Genomic DNA, 16,779 nt, shown 5'->3' on the forward strand with positions numbered 1-16,779 from the left:
GCTGCCAGGCTGGGAAAGCGAAAACAGAAATGTTTTCTCAATGAGTACCGAGTTCCAGTTTTGTGAGGTGAAAAAGTCCTGGAGACTGGCTGTACAAGCCTATGAATGTTCTTAATGCCATTGAATTGTATAGTAAGTATTAAGATGGCAAGTTTGTGTGTGTTTGTGTGTGTGACTGGTTGGTTTTCTGTTTGTTTGGTTGGTTTTTGTGGGTTTTTTTTTGGGATGTCTTACTATACCTCCCCACCTGGCCTAGCCTATCCTCAAACTCACAGAGATCCACTTGCCTGTGCTACCTAGCTGCAGGGACTAAAAGCACATGCTGCCACACCTGGCTGGTGTTTTGTTTTTTAAGCCTGAAATGCCAAGTGCTAGAGAAGATCCGGGGCCACTGGAATGCTTACACCTTGCCGACAGGAGTGTGACACCGTAGAGCAGCTGTAGAAAACCAGGTAACCTCCTAAAAAGGTCAAGTAGGGGCTGGCGTATGGACTGTGGTAAAGGACTTGGTCAGCGTGCTCAAAAGCCAAGTCCAGTCCCCTGCATCAGAAATACAGGGACAGAGCCGGAGAAAGATCAACTTAACTTAGCGCATGATCCACCAGGCCCAGCAGGGCATTCACAGAAGAGCACAGCTGCACACACAGCTGGATGCCGTGGACCTGTAATTTCAGCATTCAGGAGGCTGAGGCAGGAGGACTGCTCCAAGTTAGAGGCCACTCTAACAGTGTTTTTCTAGGCCAACCTGGGTAGTAGGATAAGAACATCGTCTCAAAAGAAGGGAGAAAGAAAAAGAGGAAGGGGTTAAATGAAAGAAAAAAAGCAGGATCTTTGCACATCATTCATCAGTTCAGATGGTGGTCACACTAGAGTAACACGGCCGACATCCAAGCCTGGTGTCGTTACAAGAGTGGGGAGAAGGGGTTAAGTCACACATACATGGGAAGGTCACATGACAGCAAAGCCACAGATGGCAGTTACAGCACTACCCAAAAAGCCAGGGAGCATTCAGTGGGAGCGCGGCCCTGATGATCCGTGATTTCACACTCCCAGACTAGGGGAGCATTCAGTGGGAGCGCGGCCTGATGATCCGTGATTTCACACTCCCAGACTAAGACCTGTGAGAAAGTGACTTCCTGCTGGTGTAAGCCACAGCGGGGTGGCACTTTGTCCCAGCTTACAGGAAAACGAGCGCGTGCTACAACACGGATGGGGCTCCAGTGTGACCGGTTAAAGGCAACCCAGAGCCAGAAGACCACATCCTTTGGATTCCATTCACAGGGTACTCTGTGGGGACCACGGAAAGTGACCACCAAGGGACACAGCCACTCTGTGTGAGGAAACCATCCAATACCTCAGTGGTTGTTATGGTGGTTCCATAACATAGAGCTATCTTTCTAAAGACTCAGTTACATCTCAAAAAAAGTATCAGAAGAAAACCTATGCCCCAAGACCTGTTTTTACATCAATTTGTTATAGAATTTGCTATTTGGAAGAAGGTTCCTACTAACCTAATGAGTGATCATACAGTCATCAAAATAAAAGTAACAGTTACAGATCATAACCTATTCAGCAAAAACGGGAATTCTTAAAATCACACACAGATATACTATAAATATATGTCAATAAATATATTTATATGTATTTGTTTTATGCATGTGTGTTTATAATGCAAAGTTTAATGCAGTTTAGTAAAGACTTAAGGTAGCTGGGTAAGAACAGTCAGGGTTCATTACAAAGGAGAAAGAGCAGCTTCAGAGCAGGAACCCTGAAAGACCAACTGAGCTGGTAAGGGCAAAGCCACAGTCACAGGACAAACTGGAATCACATGCCTGATGGGATCCAACCATCACTTCTGAGCGATTCCTACAGACTCACCATCTGAGAAGCCCTGGGTTCAATCCAAGCCCCAGAAGTGTTAAAAGAAAGCTGCACTACAAAATAATTGCCCGTGACCGTCAACAAGGTCAGGTCACAAAAGTCAAAAATGTTCTTTAGGGTTCTCTCAAGGCAGGGTCTCACTAATCCCAGCTGGCCTCAAACTTACTCTATAGTCAAGGATGACTTTGAACTTCTAATCCTCCTGCTCATGTTGTTCTGGAAACCCAGGCCAGGGCCTTGTGTATGCGGTCAGGTGCTCGACCAACTGAGCTGCATCCTTACCCCAAATTAGTACATGGGGACCAGACCTCTAAGTCCAACACTTAGAGGCCAAGGCAGGAGGATAGAGACAAGAGGACAGAGAGCTGGACGCCAGCCTGGGCTATATGCCAAAAAGCAAATAAAAACACATTTTATACGTGTGTGCAGACACACGTGGTTGCGGGTGGGGGTGCAGGCGTAGGTGAAGGCCTGGAGCTGACTCCACTGAGGCCGGGTCTCTGCTGAGGTGCGAGGACACCAAGCACAGCCGGTGTGGCTAGCCACCTCTGTTTCCTCAGTGCCGTCATTTCTGGTGGCCGCCACAGGTGCCCAGCTTTTCTGCAGCTTCTAGAGATGCCACCTCTAGTGTTCACACTTACAGCAAACACTTTATCTGCTGTAGTGTCTCCCCAAATCTCAAACAGTAGTGTCTCCCCAAATCTCAAACAGTAGTGTCTCCCCAAATCTCAAACAGTAGTGTCTCCCCAAATCTCAAACAGTAGTGTCTCCCCAAATCTCAAACAGTACTTTTTAGAAAGATGTATTTATTTTTAGGTCTACATACGTGTGCCTGAGTGTATGAATGTGCACCATGTGTTTGCAGGTGCTCACAGAGACCAGAAGAGGAATCAGATCCTCTGACACTAGACTTCCTGACAGGGTGCCGAAAACTGAACTTGGACCCTCTGCAATAGCAGCAGATGCTAAAAAATGTTCTTAATCTGTATGCTTAAATACAGAAGTACCACAGATCCCAGTTTTCTCAAATATTAGCAAAAATGTAACTGGTTGAGCATTCTTAACTTAAAAATCCAGAATCTGGGCTAGGGAATGGCTCAGGGGATAAAGCATTTGCCAGGCAATCAGACGACTTGCGTTCAGGCCCTCAGAATTCACATATGGCTGAACATGACAGCACACATCTGTGAGCCCAGTACTCCTAGAGAGAAGTAGGAGAAACAGAAGAATCTCCAAAATCTTGCAAGACAGCTAGCCTGGTGTACACAGCAGCAAAAAGACCGAGGGTGAGGACTAACAACTGAGGTTGCCCTTTGACCCTCACATGGACGCCATGACAGGCTTGTGCCCGTACAAACATACACAACACACACACAGAGTTTTAAAAGCCAGAGATCCAAAATGCTCCACAATACTTAGGGTATCATAAAAACAACGAACTTAGTTTCTCGACAAAGAAGAGTCAGCTTTAACAGGGAAGGGAGGTGGGGCTCAGAAGACAGCTGGGTGAGAACACATTCTCTGCAAGCATGAGAACCTGAGCTCGAACCCCCAACATTCGTGTAAAAAGCTAACAACAGCTTTGGGTGCCATGACCCCAACATTACTGAGCTCACACACATAAACCACACACACACACACCACACAGATTACATGCATACCACATATGCACACAAACACAGATACCACTAACATTATACACACCACATACACACATCACAAAAATAAGATAGAAGGGCATCCGAAGGCATGGAGTTATTATCACAAAGTTTATGTATCACCTTTAACATCAAATCCTAACTTGTTTAATTAAAAATGTCAGGCTTCTAACTTCTCTGTGGGTAGGACATCAAAATAGGTCTAACTCAGATCTTAACTACAGCACCCTACACTATTGTCTGGAACACTAATTCCACATTGTTTTAAGTAAGGCTCTTCTGGTAAATGACTATGGTGCCTAAATCAGCACTAATCTCAGCGCAGCAAGACTGTTATCTATGTGTCTGGCCCACCTGCCCAGTGAGGCCGTCATTAGTCACATGAATCTGGTGACAGGCGTAGTTGAGACTGAGACAAGCTTTAAGTGTAAAAAACACAACAGCACAAAACAATATGGGGACTCTCTTATGTTTTCTATGTAGATTATATGTTGTGATGGTATTGTGGTATTTCTTGGGTTAAATAAGTATTCAAATTATTTAAATAAGGCTAGGCATGCTGGCACATGCCTATGATCCCAGGTCTTAGAGAGCTACAGTAAGAAAAGCAAGAACTTAAGACCAGGGCTGAAGATGTAGCTCAGCTGGTGGAGTTTGCCTAGCACAGTATTTTAACAAGTCTTAGGTCCCATTCCCAATAACCCAACAATCCCAGCACTTTGGAAACAGAGGCAGGAGTATGAGAAGTTCAAAGTTATCCTCAGGTACATAGCTTAGCTGCTCAAGACCAGTAAGACCCTTTCTCAAAAGAACAAAAACAGAAAGTGGAAGGAGGGAGGGAAGGAAGGAAGGAAGGAAGGAAGGAAGGAAGGAAGGAAGGAGGGAGAGAGGAAGGGAGGGAAGCAGAGAGGGAAGGAGGAAGAAAGGAAGAAAAGAAGAAAAGGAAGAAAGAAAAGAGAAAGGAAGAAAACAGAACAACAAGCCAGATGTTGTGAGATACCTGTATTCTCAGCACTCAGGAGCCACAGGCAGGAGGAACGGACATCTGAAGCCGCCTTGGTCTACACAGCAAGTTCAGAGCAGCCAGAGCTGTACAGACCGTATCTCAGAAACCCTAGTGATGGCCAGCAAGAGCACTTGATGACTGAGTTCTATTCAGAGCACGGTAAGAGACAGCTGACCCTTGAAAGCTGTGCTCTGAAGCTGGGCATGGTGGCGCACACCTTTAATCCCAGTGTTCAGGAAGCAGAAGCCGGTGGATCTCTAAATTCAAGGCCAGCCTGGTGTACAGAGTGAGTTCCAGAACAACCATAACTATACAGAGAGACCCTGTCTCAAAAAATAACAAAGTTTTCCTCTGACCTCCACACACATGCTGTGGCACAGGCCATGTCTACACACATACACACATCATACATCCATACAATAACAGTAAGTTTTAAAATAAATCCCTACTGTTTAAATTATATTAAACTTAATTTCACCGGGTTATTTTCCTTTAGTGTGGGTACTAGAAAACGCTAACTTAAACTTGTGGCTCAAGTTAGTTTGGGGTGTTCTGTGTTTTGTTTTCTGGTGACGCTGAGGATGGGACCCAGAGCCCGGTACATGCTAAGCCAGTTCTCTTCACACATTTCAAGCGGATGCTCGGCCTCTGCCTGCTGTGAAGTCACAACACCTCCACCGGCAGCCACCAGGAAAGAACGCACGGCTGGACTTCCCAGAAGGCTGAGCTGCACTTGGGCACAGGCTCTTCTCCAAAGAGCTAATCTTCCCGGGGCTTATCTCTGTCTCTGTACACACCCTTCACAAAAGCAGGCGAGTGGGGTACCTGGAACTCGGAGGTGCTGTTCCGCAGCTGGCTCACGTTAGGCAGGGATCCCCCGTGGTACTGGGTCAGGCGCAGCTGCTGAAGCTTCTGAAACTGAACCTGGAAACAGAGAGATTTCAAGAAGGTTTAGCAAAATCTGAAAGAGACATCCAAGCACAGTGTTTTGTAGAATGCTTCAAAAAAGAAGTCCTAGTTTGGATTTCCTTTTCTATTTAAATGACCATCATCTTCAGGTTTCCAGAGCTCTCTGGGGTCTGTTTCCTTTGGGTTTTGTTTGGAGAGATGGATGGTCTCACACAACCTAGCATGGCCTCAGGCTCACTCTGTCTCCTGCCTCTACCTTCTAAGTGGTGATTACTTAGAAGGCGTGCACCACCATAGTCTGGCTTTCTGTTTTTTGGTTTTGTTTTTTTTTTTAATTTCTTTATGAGTTTTAGAAAGAATTTAAGAATATTTCAGAAGTCCTACACACAATGATGTATAGGCATACAGACACAATATTTAACAATAAAAAACATTTCTAAAAGGAAATTAAGCTATCTAAAAATCAGAAACATTGTTTTCCTTTCCTTCTCCAGACTTCCCGATCCCATGTGCATTTATGTGTCATATGTGAATGGGGAATCACAGCATAGATATGACTTGTTGGAGGGGTTGTTCACTTGTTCTTTTTTCTTTCTTTCTTACTTTTCTTTTTTTTTTAAGTCTCATATAGTCAGGTTAGCCTCAAACTCACTACATAGCAAAGGTTGGCCTTGAACTCCCAATATCCCCACCCCCACAGCCACATCTCCTTCCTAAGTCCTGGGATAGCAAGTGTGCACCACCACACTCAGCCAAAACAGGTACCATCTTACATGCTTCCATCATGAGCCTTTTCTAGACCGTTACACAATTGTGTGTATACGTGCGTGTGTATAATTTTTAGTTTTATTTTCCTGAAACCATCAGAGCTCATCCTAAGGAGTAATTATTAATCTCTAGATACGGACTTACTAAAGGAGGTCATGTCAGGCTGATTAGATAACTTAATAGGTGGGGGAGTTTGTCACGGAGCCTGATGGTCTGAGTTTGATCCCCAGGATCGCATGGTGGAAGACGAGAACCAACTCCAGCAAGCTGTCCTCTGACCTCCACACATGTGCCACGTGTGCATGCGCGCGCACACACACACACACGAATTTATAATAAAGATATTTAATGAAGAGTCAGGCAAACAGGCATCAAGCAGTTTCCTACGGATTCAGCAGTTTCGTTCTTATCTACTCTCAGAGGGCAGTCAACTGTCCCAGTTCTCATGAGCCCTGCTTCTGAAACAATACACTGAGTATTATGTAACCCTCAGCGATTATAATTCATACACGGAAGGAGGGTCAGAGAGAAATCCCTGAGGCGGATTTCTACCCTTCCTCTAATTTCTACTCTGTCCTCTGCTTACACAATAGAGTATACCAGACCTGAGCCCTTAGGGCAGGCCAGGTGTTGGCCTCAGCACTGGTCCACTTCACCCTGGGATTTCTCCACAGCCCCGCATTTACAGACAGGGGACTCAGATCCAGTGTTCAATGCCCTGCCCAAGCCCAAGCGCAGCTACTTTACACAAAACCCACATCCTATTCCTGCTTCCCATTTCTTCCTGAGCGATCATACTATGTATTATTATTATTATTTAAAATATCTGATACAGTGTAGGAGCCGGAGCAATGACTCAGTAGTTAAGAAACACATTGCTCTTACAGAGGATCCAGTTTAGACCTCCATCAGGCAGCTCACAAAATCCTGCCATTCTAGATCTCGGGCCTCCGAGAGCACTTCCACACACATAAACGCGCACAGGTGCACACAGACATAAATTTAAAAAAATTTTTTTTTTTGGTTTTTCGAGACAGGGTTTCTCTGTGGCTTTGGAGCCTGTCCTGGAACTAGCTCTGTAGACCAGGCTGGTCTTGAACTCACAGAGATCCGCCTGCCTCTGCCTCCCAAGTGCTGGGATTAAAGGCATGCGCCACCACCGCCCGGCATAAATTTTAAAATTAATTACCAAAAATTATCTAACACACTGTAAACATTCTGTAAGTGTGGTAGTAAGGAAATTATGACAAAAAATTCAATGATTCTACTACAGAACACTGTGGAGCTACGAATCTCTGATTTATTAACACTCACTAGGAAAGCTTAGATACTGAAAAACTAGAGATGACCAGTGAAACCATCGTCTATCTATCCAACTGCTTCTATGATTACTGAGACAGCCTGGTTCATCACTGCTCCTCCACTACCCTTAGCATCCTAAGTGAACTCCCTGAGGTGATAATATTCCTTAATATAGCATGTATATTCAAAAATAAGTACACATATTTTTTGTAAATTTTAAAGGCATACGAAGTCCTTGGGTGTCTTTAACTTCCTTATACTCACAGTACTTGATTTCTCAAACATGCTGTGTGTAGGGAGACATATTAACTATATGTTATATATATTAATCAAAACTCAGATCTCATAGTCAAATTTGAAGACTCGGTAAGCTATTTCTGCCTATGAGCCAAGTTTAAGAATAAAGCCAGCTTTCCATTTAACATTCTAAATGCACTTGCGAGAAGCATTTAACTGGCAATCCTTGAAATGCTCAGACAAGATTCTTGATTTCCTTGATCTAAAGTCTGTCATTCTTTCTTCAAAGATTCACTCAATCCACTGCTTCATTTACATAAAAACATAATTGTGTGTTAGATACCATGCCAGCCTATGAAGGTACACACATGCCAACGCTCTTCCCTCCTGAGAGGTCCCACAAAGGCTTCAACCCTTACCCAAAGCCTCAACACTTCAGCCAGGCTCAATTACAAATCTAGCTAGGCACCTGCCTTCAACTGTACTTAAGGCCACCGCAAAGGACCCCACCCCACGACTGCCCGCCCTCTGGAGAGCCTGTCTCCAGAGCCTTCAAAGACTGTGTGACACCAGAGTGAGCTCTCATGTGGTTAGCCGAGTCATCCCGTGCCCTTCACAAAGGATATAAGGATAAATATAAAAAATACAATGGTGTTATGTGAACTATAGAGACCTGGCTACTATTTCCGTAGATGGTCTCAGCTACGTCTAAAGACTTTCCTTTATTTTGACACTTTCTTCTTTTGAAATTTTATTTTTACTCTTTTTTTTTTTGGTTTTTCAAGACAGGGTTTCTCTGTGGTTTTGGAGCCTGTCCTGGAACAAGCCCTTGTAGACCAGGCTGGTCTCGAACTCACAGAGATCCTCCTGCCTCTGCCTCCCGAGTGCTGGGATTAAAGGCGTGCGCCACCACCGCCCGGCTTCTTTTGAAATTTTGAATCATTAAACTAGAAAGAAACTTGAGACTGAATTCAACACCTCCGTGCTTCCAGATGATGGGAATAAGGACTCAAGCAGAGCAGACTAAGGCAGAGGTCACAGACTGGCAGCCTACAGGGAGTTCTGACTTGTTCAGTATTTTCTATTTCAGTTTTAGAACTTGGAAGACTGCAAGAACAAACAACACTAGGTGTGTGTGTGTGTGTGTGTGCAGGCTCGTGCGTTTTGAATGCATAGTTGTGCATTCGTGTGGGCACAAGTCAGAAAGCAATGGCTAAGAGTTGATCCTCTCCTTCCCCCGTGTGGGTCCTGGAGCCTGGTGGATTCACGTCAGCAGGGCTGCCAGCAAGCACCTTTACTGCATGGGCATTTCACTAGCCCTAAACCATAGCCTTGCATGACAACACTGCCTGCTCCTCACCCAGGATCTGGATTGTTTGGTTTGTCCCAGACCTCAATAAACCCTGTTATCCACCACTCCGGCTAAGGATCAGCTACTATTCGCCATCAATTCCTGGCCCTTTCATCCATCCTCCTTATCTACCTTACACTGAAACTCTCATTAGCAAGACCCGGCCTGAGGTCACACACTGTGGTAGAATTTCTTCTAACGCCTGTATAAATGAGATAGAATCTGCTCTAATTCTTTTCTGGAAAAGTCTCACAATAGCCAACACAATATCCTAATCAAAATCCCAGCAGGGAGCTGGGAGCATAGCTCAGCGGCAGAGCACAGCTCAGGGTACCAATGGACCAGGGCTCAATCTCCAGGACCAAACAAAAATAAAAGTGAAAATTCCCAGCCAAGTCTTGTTTTTATAGATTGACAAGATAATTCTAAAATTTATGAAAGTACAATGACCCAGCTCAGCAGGAGACATTTCTTAAAGATTTATTCTATTTTTAATTACGTGTCTATGTGTATGTCTGTGTAGGGGAATGCACACACATGAGTACAGACACATACAGAGTCCAAAGGATCACTGGGTCCCCTGGGATCGGAGTTACAGCCAGTTATGAGCTGTGGGTGCTGGAAACCAAACTTGGATCCCCTAAAAAGGGAGCGCATGCTCTTAACCACTGAGCCATTTCTCCAGCCCCCAGAGTAATTTTAAGAAGGACTAAGTTACAAGATTTAAGTTAATAGTTCAAGATCTATTATAAAGCTATAGTACCCAGTGTGCTGTTGTGAAAAAGACCTAGGGTGGAGGTAATGGCTGAGTGGCAGGGCCTAGCACGTGTGAATCCTTAGCTTCAATCCCAGGAGGAAAGACATCAGTAAATGTGACAGAGTGCAAAAACAGACAGACAGACGGACACACACACACACCCCTCTACTAGGGGAAAAGATCTGACTGCACAGACATCCAGTGTGACCCCCAGATTCAGTCCTCCCCTGCCCTTCCCAGCCTCGTACGGAAACTTTGATAAGCCTCAGTTTACCCGTCTACCAAAAGACGGAAAATCCAGTCAGATAAACCACAAGGCCGTTTTGAAGACTGTCTGTGACAGCAAGGAAGAGAGCAGCGGCTGCCTGTCACGGAGCCCTGGGATTCAGCCCAACCCTAATCTCTGCAGGCTTCTTCTCTGCTCTTGGCTCAGAGGCCTGGCCACTCTGCAGCATACCTACCCATTGCTTGTTTTAACAGAAAGACCAGGCATGGACTAAGCTGGGGGTGCGGCTCAGCGGGGAGAGGGCCCAGTAGGCTCGCGTCCCCATGTACACTCCTTAGTGCTGTATAAACTAGGAACGCTGGCACACACCTGTAATCCTAACGTTCTAGATTTGGAGGCGGGGGGGGGGGGGGGAGCAGGAGTTCAAGGTCATTTTTGACAACACAGTGAGTCTGAGGCCACTATTACAGCTATATGAGACCTTGTCTTAAAAAAAAGAAAAACAAAAACGAAACAGAAAACAATGTTTTTTTCCAACTATTCAAGGCAAATCGATGTTGGTGCAGAGCTGAGTTTCTCCTAAGGTTTCTCCATACAAGCTGCCCTTCCCAGCCAAGCACCCTGGAGCTTCCAAGTCTCCCTCTCTGTTCCTGTCTCTCCAAGCCTCCCAATCCACTTCCTGCACATGCAGTGGTGACTGATGGCCTGCACGCAACCAGACCAAAGGACATGATGTCCTTATCGGGACAGCAGCACCGACTCCGTGGGTGGACATCCCCTGCTCTGCACAGCAAGCCCACTGGCTTTCCTCCTGACGTCCTAGCCGCCCTTCAGTCTTTGGTGGCACCTCATCCTCTCTCTCCCCTGTAGACGGTAGGGGCTTTGGCTTCTAGGCCCTCTTCACACTTCACTTAATAGCAGGGGACAAATTCGAATCTGATAGAGGGAAGCTAAGTCAGTAAGGCAATCTGAAGCATCATGAGACACGCCACAGAGATGGTGGGGACTGGGGCACGCTGAAGACCACATACATGTTCTATAGCATCACCATAGTCCTGGGGCATCACTAGACTATTGCTGTCAGGCTTTCCAAAATATGACGGAAAGGACAGTGAGATGACTCAGCCGGCAAATGCACTTGCTGTCAGGCCTGATGACATGTGTGACCCTCAGGACACATACGTGGAAGAAGAGAAGTGACTCCTACCCATTGTCCTCCGACCTCCACAAGCATGGGCACAGATATACCACCACCACCACCACCACCCCCGTGCAAAGAGAATAATTGTAAAGAGAGGAGCTAAAGAGATTGCTCAGAAGAGCACTTCCTGCTCTTGCAGAGGACAGGTTGGACTCCCAGCACCCACCGGACAGCTCACAACCATCCCTAACTACAGTTCCAGGGGATCCAGCACCCTCGTCTGGCCTTGTGAGCACCAGACACCCATGTGGTTCACTTTCATACATGCAGGCAAAACACTCACATACATAAAATAAAATGTAAATAAATATTTTTAATGGAAAAAGAAAGAAATGAGAGAAGGGTGTTGCTAAGTAATCTCATTTTCCAAAATTCAGAGGCTAGACTTTAACGTACAATCCCAGTGCTTACTGCTGGCCCTCATTAAACAGATACAAGCACACAGACACAGACAGTTACACACACACACATACACACACACATATTTTGGATCAAGAAAACAAAATAAAAATATGTCAGAGAGCTAAAACCAGGGTGTGGGCCGACAGTCTGTAGTTTGTGTGTGGAGGGGGTCTTTTCTTTGAGATAGGGTAGGCTGACCTCAAACTTCCTATGTAGCTAACTAAGAATGGCTACATTTCTCATCCTCCTGCCTCAACTTCCCAAGTGCTGGGATTCCAGGTTGAGCCACCTCAGCTGGTTTATGCCAGGGACCAAACTCTGGGCTCAACACAGGCACTCGACCACCTGAACTACAACGCCCTCCCTGCAGTATGTGGCCTCTAAACTCTTCCCAAGCCGTCGAATTTCCTGTGGCTAAACTCCAAAGAGCCCCAAATTTGTACCAACACCCAGCCTTCCTTCCTGAGCCCCAGGTCCGCACAAACCAATGCCGGCTGGAACATGCTTTCAGTGCCTAGCTCGCAGGTCCCTCAAACTCAGCATCTCTTCCACAGCCACGCCCTACTCCGGCCAGAGTTTTCTCCCGAAGGACCTGAGGTGCCTGGAGCTTGAAGCTGGGAATCATCTGGACCCTCTCTGCTCACCGTCCTCACTTCTCCAAAGCTCCTCACACTTTCTAAGTATTGATCTGTTCACCACCACCACCACCACACACACACACACACACACACACACACACACACACACACCACTGCCCTAGTCAATGCCATTGACCCCCTGCCTGAGTTTGCTGTGGCAGCCTTGATCCGGCTTCTCCACTGTGGCCTCCTAGAGTCTAGCTGCAGCTCTGGAGCTGGAGGGATCCTTTGAAGATGCAAATCAATCCAGGTTCAGCCTCTACCACTGGCCTACTATTGTTCTCAGGATCACTCCCAAATCCCTTCTCTACAACCCGATCCCTGTGAAGTCTCCAGCACCTCCCTCTCTCTTCTAATCCTCCTGCTGGACCTTAGGACTCTGCCTGAAGCACATTCCCCTCCCACACACATATCCCCACCTTCCTTCCCCGTACCCACCGACCCTTCAGGCCGTCAGAAGTGGCATGGACTTTCTACCACACATGCCCAGAGCCCCAGCTGCTTCCTTTCTATAACATTCGCCCAGATGGGTCTTTACTTCTTAGAAGTCTTCCTCTCTAGAGCCTAACGTCCACCAGAAGGCTCTGTTGCTTGTCCACTACGGCATCCCAAATAACCATAAAAACCCAGGCACACACTGCAGTCACAGCATTTGTGAGCACACCAAGGAGACTCTTTACCCGCATCGTACACACACATCACAAACAGTCCATTAGCACACCGGTAGCACACAACTCACAAACATCACACGGACGAATGAACAACACAGCGCTCTTCTCAGGCAGATGCTGCCTCCACTTTCCTCCTCCTCACCAGGCAACCCCAGGACCACCACAAACAAATCCTCCAAGTCCTCCCTTATCAAAACTCTAGTCAGGTATGGTGGCCTTTGATCCAAGGACTAGGGAGGCTGAGGCCAGAGAAGCTCTAAGTCCGAGGCCAGCCTGGTCTACAGAGCAAGTTCTAGGACAGCCAGGGCTACACAGAGAAGTCCATCCAGTCTCGAAAACCAAAACCAACCAAACCAAACTTTTCACATTGCTTCCTGTTGAAGCTGAACAACTAAAGCTGGAAAGAAAAAAAATCTCCAAAATAGAGAGCAGTGGCTCTCACCCTTCCCAAGACTGCGACCCTTTAGTTCCTCATGCTGTGCTGACCCCAGCCATAACATATTTCCTTGTTACTTCATACCTGCAATTTTTCTACTGCTATGAACTGTAATGTAAATATCAGATACGAGACCTCTGTGGGGCTGCAACCCAAGAGGAGGAGCATCCTACCTACCTGGTTCAAGTTCAACCCTGAAAGACTGAGAATCTGAACTCTGACACTGTCTCGAGAAGAAAGGACACCTAGATCAGTTTCAATGTCTGCCCATCAATCACATGCCTGCTCTAAGCCCCAAGGAAAGACAGTACAGCAGCCGTCCAATAGCCTCCTATGGACCAAATGGATTGTTTTCCAAATGAGAACATAATTCACACAGTTGAGGTTCTAGGAGTTCTTTATGAGAAGTGTTCCGTTCCGTGATTTCTTAGAGAAAAATAATCCTTTAAAATGAAAAACAAGATAAACCTCCGGGGCAAAATCGGTGTTGTCACTTGTGCATGTGACTGGGCAAGGAGAGAACACATGCAGAATTAACGTGCAAATGATTCCCTGTGCCAGGTAAAGGGCAAATGGCATCGTTTGTAGTAATTAGCAGAAAATAGCCATTGGATTAGCCCATAAGCCACAGTTGAACAGGCTTGCTAAGTCAACATTTTCACACAGAGAGCCTCAGCTCCCTTCAGCAGACCAACATTTGTCATATAAAATTAAATTTTACTTGATTTTATTGCATTTGTAACCCTGAGTGTATGTCGTATATCTAAATGTTTTGGTTTACAGGTGTATCGAAGCTGTACCCAAAGAACTTCAGACACAGGTTTATGTGTGAACATATACGAGTAAAATCATAATTAAGGGCTGGAGAGATGGCTCAGCGGTCTAGAGCACTAGCTGTTCTTCTAGAGGTCCTGAGTTCAATTCCCAGCACCTACATGGTGGCTTACAATTTAATGATATCTGGTGCCCTCTCCTAGTGTGCAGGCATAACACTGTATACATAATAAACAAATAAGTAAATCTTTTTAAAAAATAATTGAATGAACACTAGCGATCTGTGAGGTCTTTTAATGTTTAAAATCTGAACCACTCATGATGGCATACACCTACGAACCCAGCATTTATGAGGCCAAAGAAGAAGTATGGCAGGCTAGAAGCCAGCTGGGCTATAGAGTGCCACCTTGTCTCACAAAAATAAAAGGAGTCTGTGCACGACTCACGATCCCACCTCGAAGGATGATTTAAAGGGGCCTCAAAACTCGCATGAGTGGCTGGAACAATGCCAGGTACACAGACACGGAGAGAGCGTGGGTTTGTGCATAACGTATGCCTCCTCTAAACACCACGAAACGGGCCTTACATTAATCCGCGGCTTTTACCCACACATTCTCTTCCATGTGTTCTAAGCCTGTCACACTCAATCTAACCAAGATCAAGAAAAGTAAAGGCCTGTGGACACCAGTTAGCAAGGGGCAGCGCTAGTCAGGACGCGGGGAAATTTTTTCTTAAAACCTTCTTTATCTATCCTTTTTTTCTTTTGCTTCGATGTAGTAGGAATGAAAGCTCAGAAAGTATTTCACTTTTCCCTTAACTACACCAAAAGAAAACATTGCATAAATATGACAAATGGCCCCGGTGTGGGGGGCTGCGACAGTGAATGGTGCGGATCGCATTATAGCAAAATAAAAATAGAGTTCGTACTCCACTTGAGGGTGGCAACACGAGAATGCAAGATTGCTACCAGGTCTCTCGATTTTTAAAATAAGTAAACTTAGTTTGCATTACAAATTTATATTAGTTCAGTTTGTGTTAAATGTATATTTAAAGAAAAAACTCTCAATTTCAAAACCCTGGCAACAGATTTTTTTTTTTGAGTTCCGCAACACTATAGTGGACAAAAAATAGTATGTCTGCAAATCAGGGAGCAGGGAACCAGCCAGTTTGCAATCTGTTCTCACATCTCCTTCCAGCTGCCCACCCCCCAGCATCTTCTCGGCCTCGGGCCGTCTGACAGCTTCAAGGCCGGCACTCAGAATCCTCAAGGCTGCCCGCACACTCACAGTGACCCTCTGCGGTCCCGCACACACCCCTGCTCTCTCTCCATCCTCTGCAGCTCCGCTAAAGTTGTCCAGCCTTCCCAGGCGTTTGTCCCGAATGACTCCTTACTCTTTCCTCTGGGTCCCTCCTCAGTCACCGTCTACGCTAGGCACCCCGTAAACATCTGATGTTGAACAAAAATACACCGGACCACATAAAGCACCTCCGAGAGGCGAAAAGGGGAAAGTCACAAACTTGTCACGGAATCACATCTTGGTACCAAGGCCCTCTGCCACTCGGGGGCCAGCCGTCCATTCACTCGTGCGTGCACCGAGCTTTCCTCCGGGGAGGATGTGCGACCCTCGGGTCCCCGAGGCCTTCCAGGCGGACAGCCAAGGGCTCGCCGGCGGCGGGTGTCCGGAGCACCAAGAAGCCGCACCGCCCGAACCCGGCGCGCCTCGGTCCCGCCTCGGAGCTGCGTGCGATTTCCTCTCGGGGTCATCTTCCCGCTTAGGCCGCCTGGCCCCGCCGCCCGCCTCCCCGGCTCGGCCGTTCCCTCCGCCGAGATCGCGAGCCGCCCTCGGTGTCGCCAGGCCGCCCGGAGCCGAGGCCGCAGCCGCCCCGGCCCCGCTCCCCACCGCGGCCCCCGCCCGGCCCCGCCGCCGCCGCCGCCCTCGGCCCGGCGACCTCTCCCCCGCCTCTCGGGCCCGCCCTCCCGCCCGTCCTCCCTCCCGCACCGCCCGCGCCGGCCCCGGCCCCTGCCCTCACCCGCGACAGGGTGAGGTCGGTCATGAGCTGCTCGAAGGCCCGCGTCTCCTCGGCCTGCCGCTGCGTGTGCAGCGCGATCTTCTCGCTGAACTTCCGCGGGTTGGCGCTGCCCGAGCCCGGCGAGGCGGCCATGGCGCGCGCCCCGCGCGACCGGGCTCAGCAGATGGCAGGCGCAGGGCCCCGCGGCTCGGCCCACCCGCTCGCTCCGCAGGCCGCCCAAGCCGCCGCCCGAAGCCCGTCCTCCGGCGCGACCCGGCAGAGGAGCCGCCGCGGCCCCAGAGCCTAGCGAGCGGCCCGGAGCGCGCCGAGGTCCGCCCCCACGCGCCGGCCCCGCCCCCGGCGCCCCGGAGCCCGGCCCCCCCGCGGTCCCGTCCGTCCTCCCAGCCCCGGAGCCCGGCCCCCCGCTGTCCCGTCCGTCCTCCCAGCCCCGGAGCCCGGCCTCCCGCGCGCGGATCGAGCACTGAGCCCCCTGTCCCCAGCCCGCTGACCCCCTCACACCTACATCCCGTCAGCAAAGCTAAGCCGCCCCAA

The 16,779-nt window shown here is 47.9% G+C and overlaps 1 protein-coding gene across 5 annotated transcripts in view; it reads right to left on the reverse strand.

Annotated features, from left to right (window-relative positions):
• Crtc3 (CREB regulated transcription coactivator 3) overlaps window positions 1-16,557 on the reverse strand; it is a 103,416-nt gene extending 86,859 nt beyond the window's left edge. For 4 of the 5 annotated variants that reach the window (XR_012908338.1, XR_012908340.1, XR_012908339.1 and 1 more), the window contains exons 1-2: window positions 16,249-16,556; window positions 5,371-5,469 (exon numbers count right to left, since the gene is read on the reverse strand). Coding sequence is in view for 2 of the 5 variants with exons in the window: in XM_075953058.1 (XP_075809173.1) it covers window positions 5,371-5,469; window positions 16,249-16,380 (231 nt within the window). In the remaining 3 variants the exon portion in view is untranslated. Of the gene's footprint in view, window positions 1-5,370; window positions 5,470-16,248 lie in introns of all 5 variants that reach the window. The other variant, XM_075953059.1, reaches the window with a different exon arrangement.
• Window positions 16,558-16,779: the final 222 nt, after the last annotated feature.

Source organism: Microtus pennsylvanicus, chromosome 18 (assembly GCF_037038515.1).
Source record: "Microtus pennsylvanicus isolate mMicPen1 chromosome 18, mMicPen1.hap1, whole genome shotgun sequence".
Classification (NCBI taxonomy): Eukaryota; Metazoa; Chordata; class Mammalia; order Rodentia; family Cricetidae; genus Microtus; species Microtus pennsylvanicus.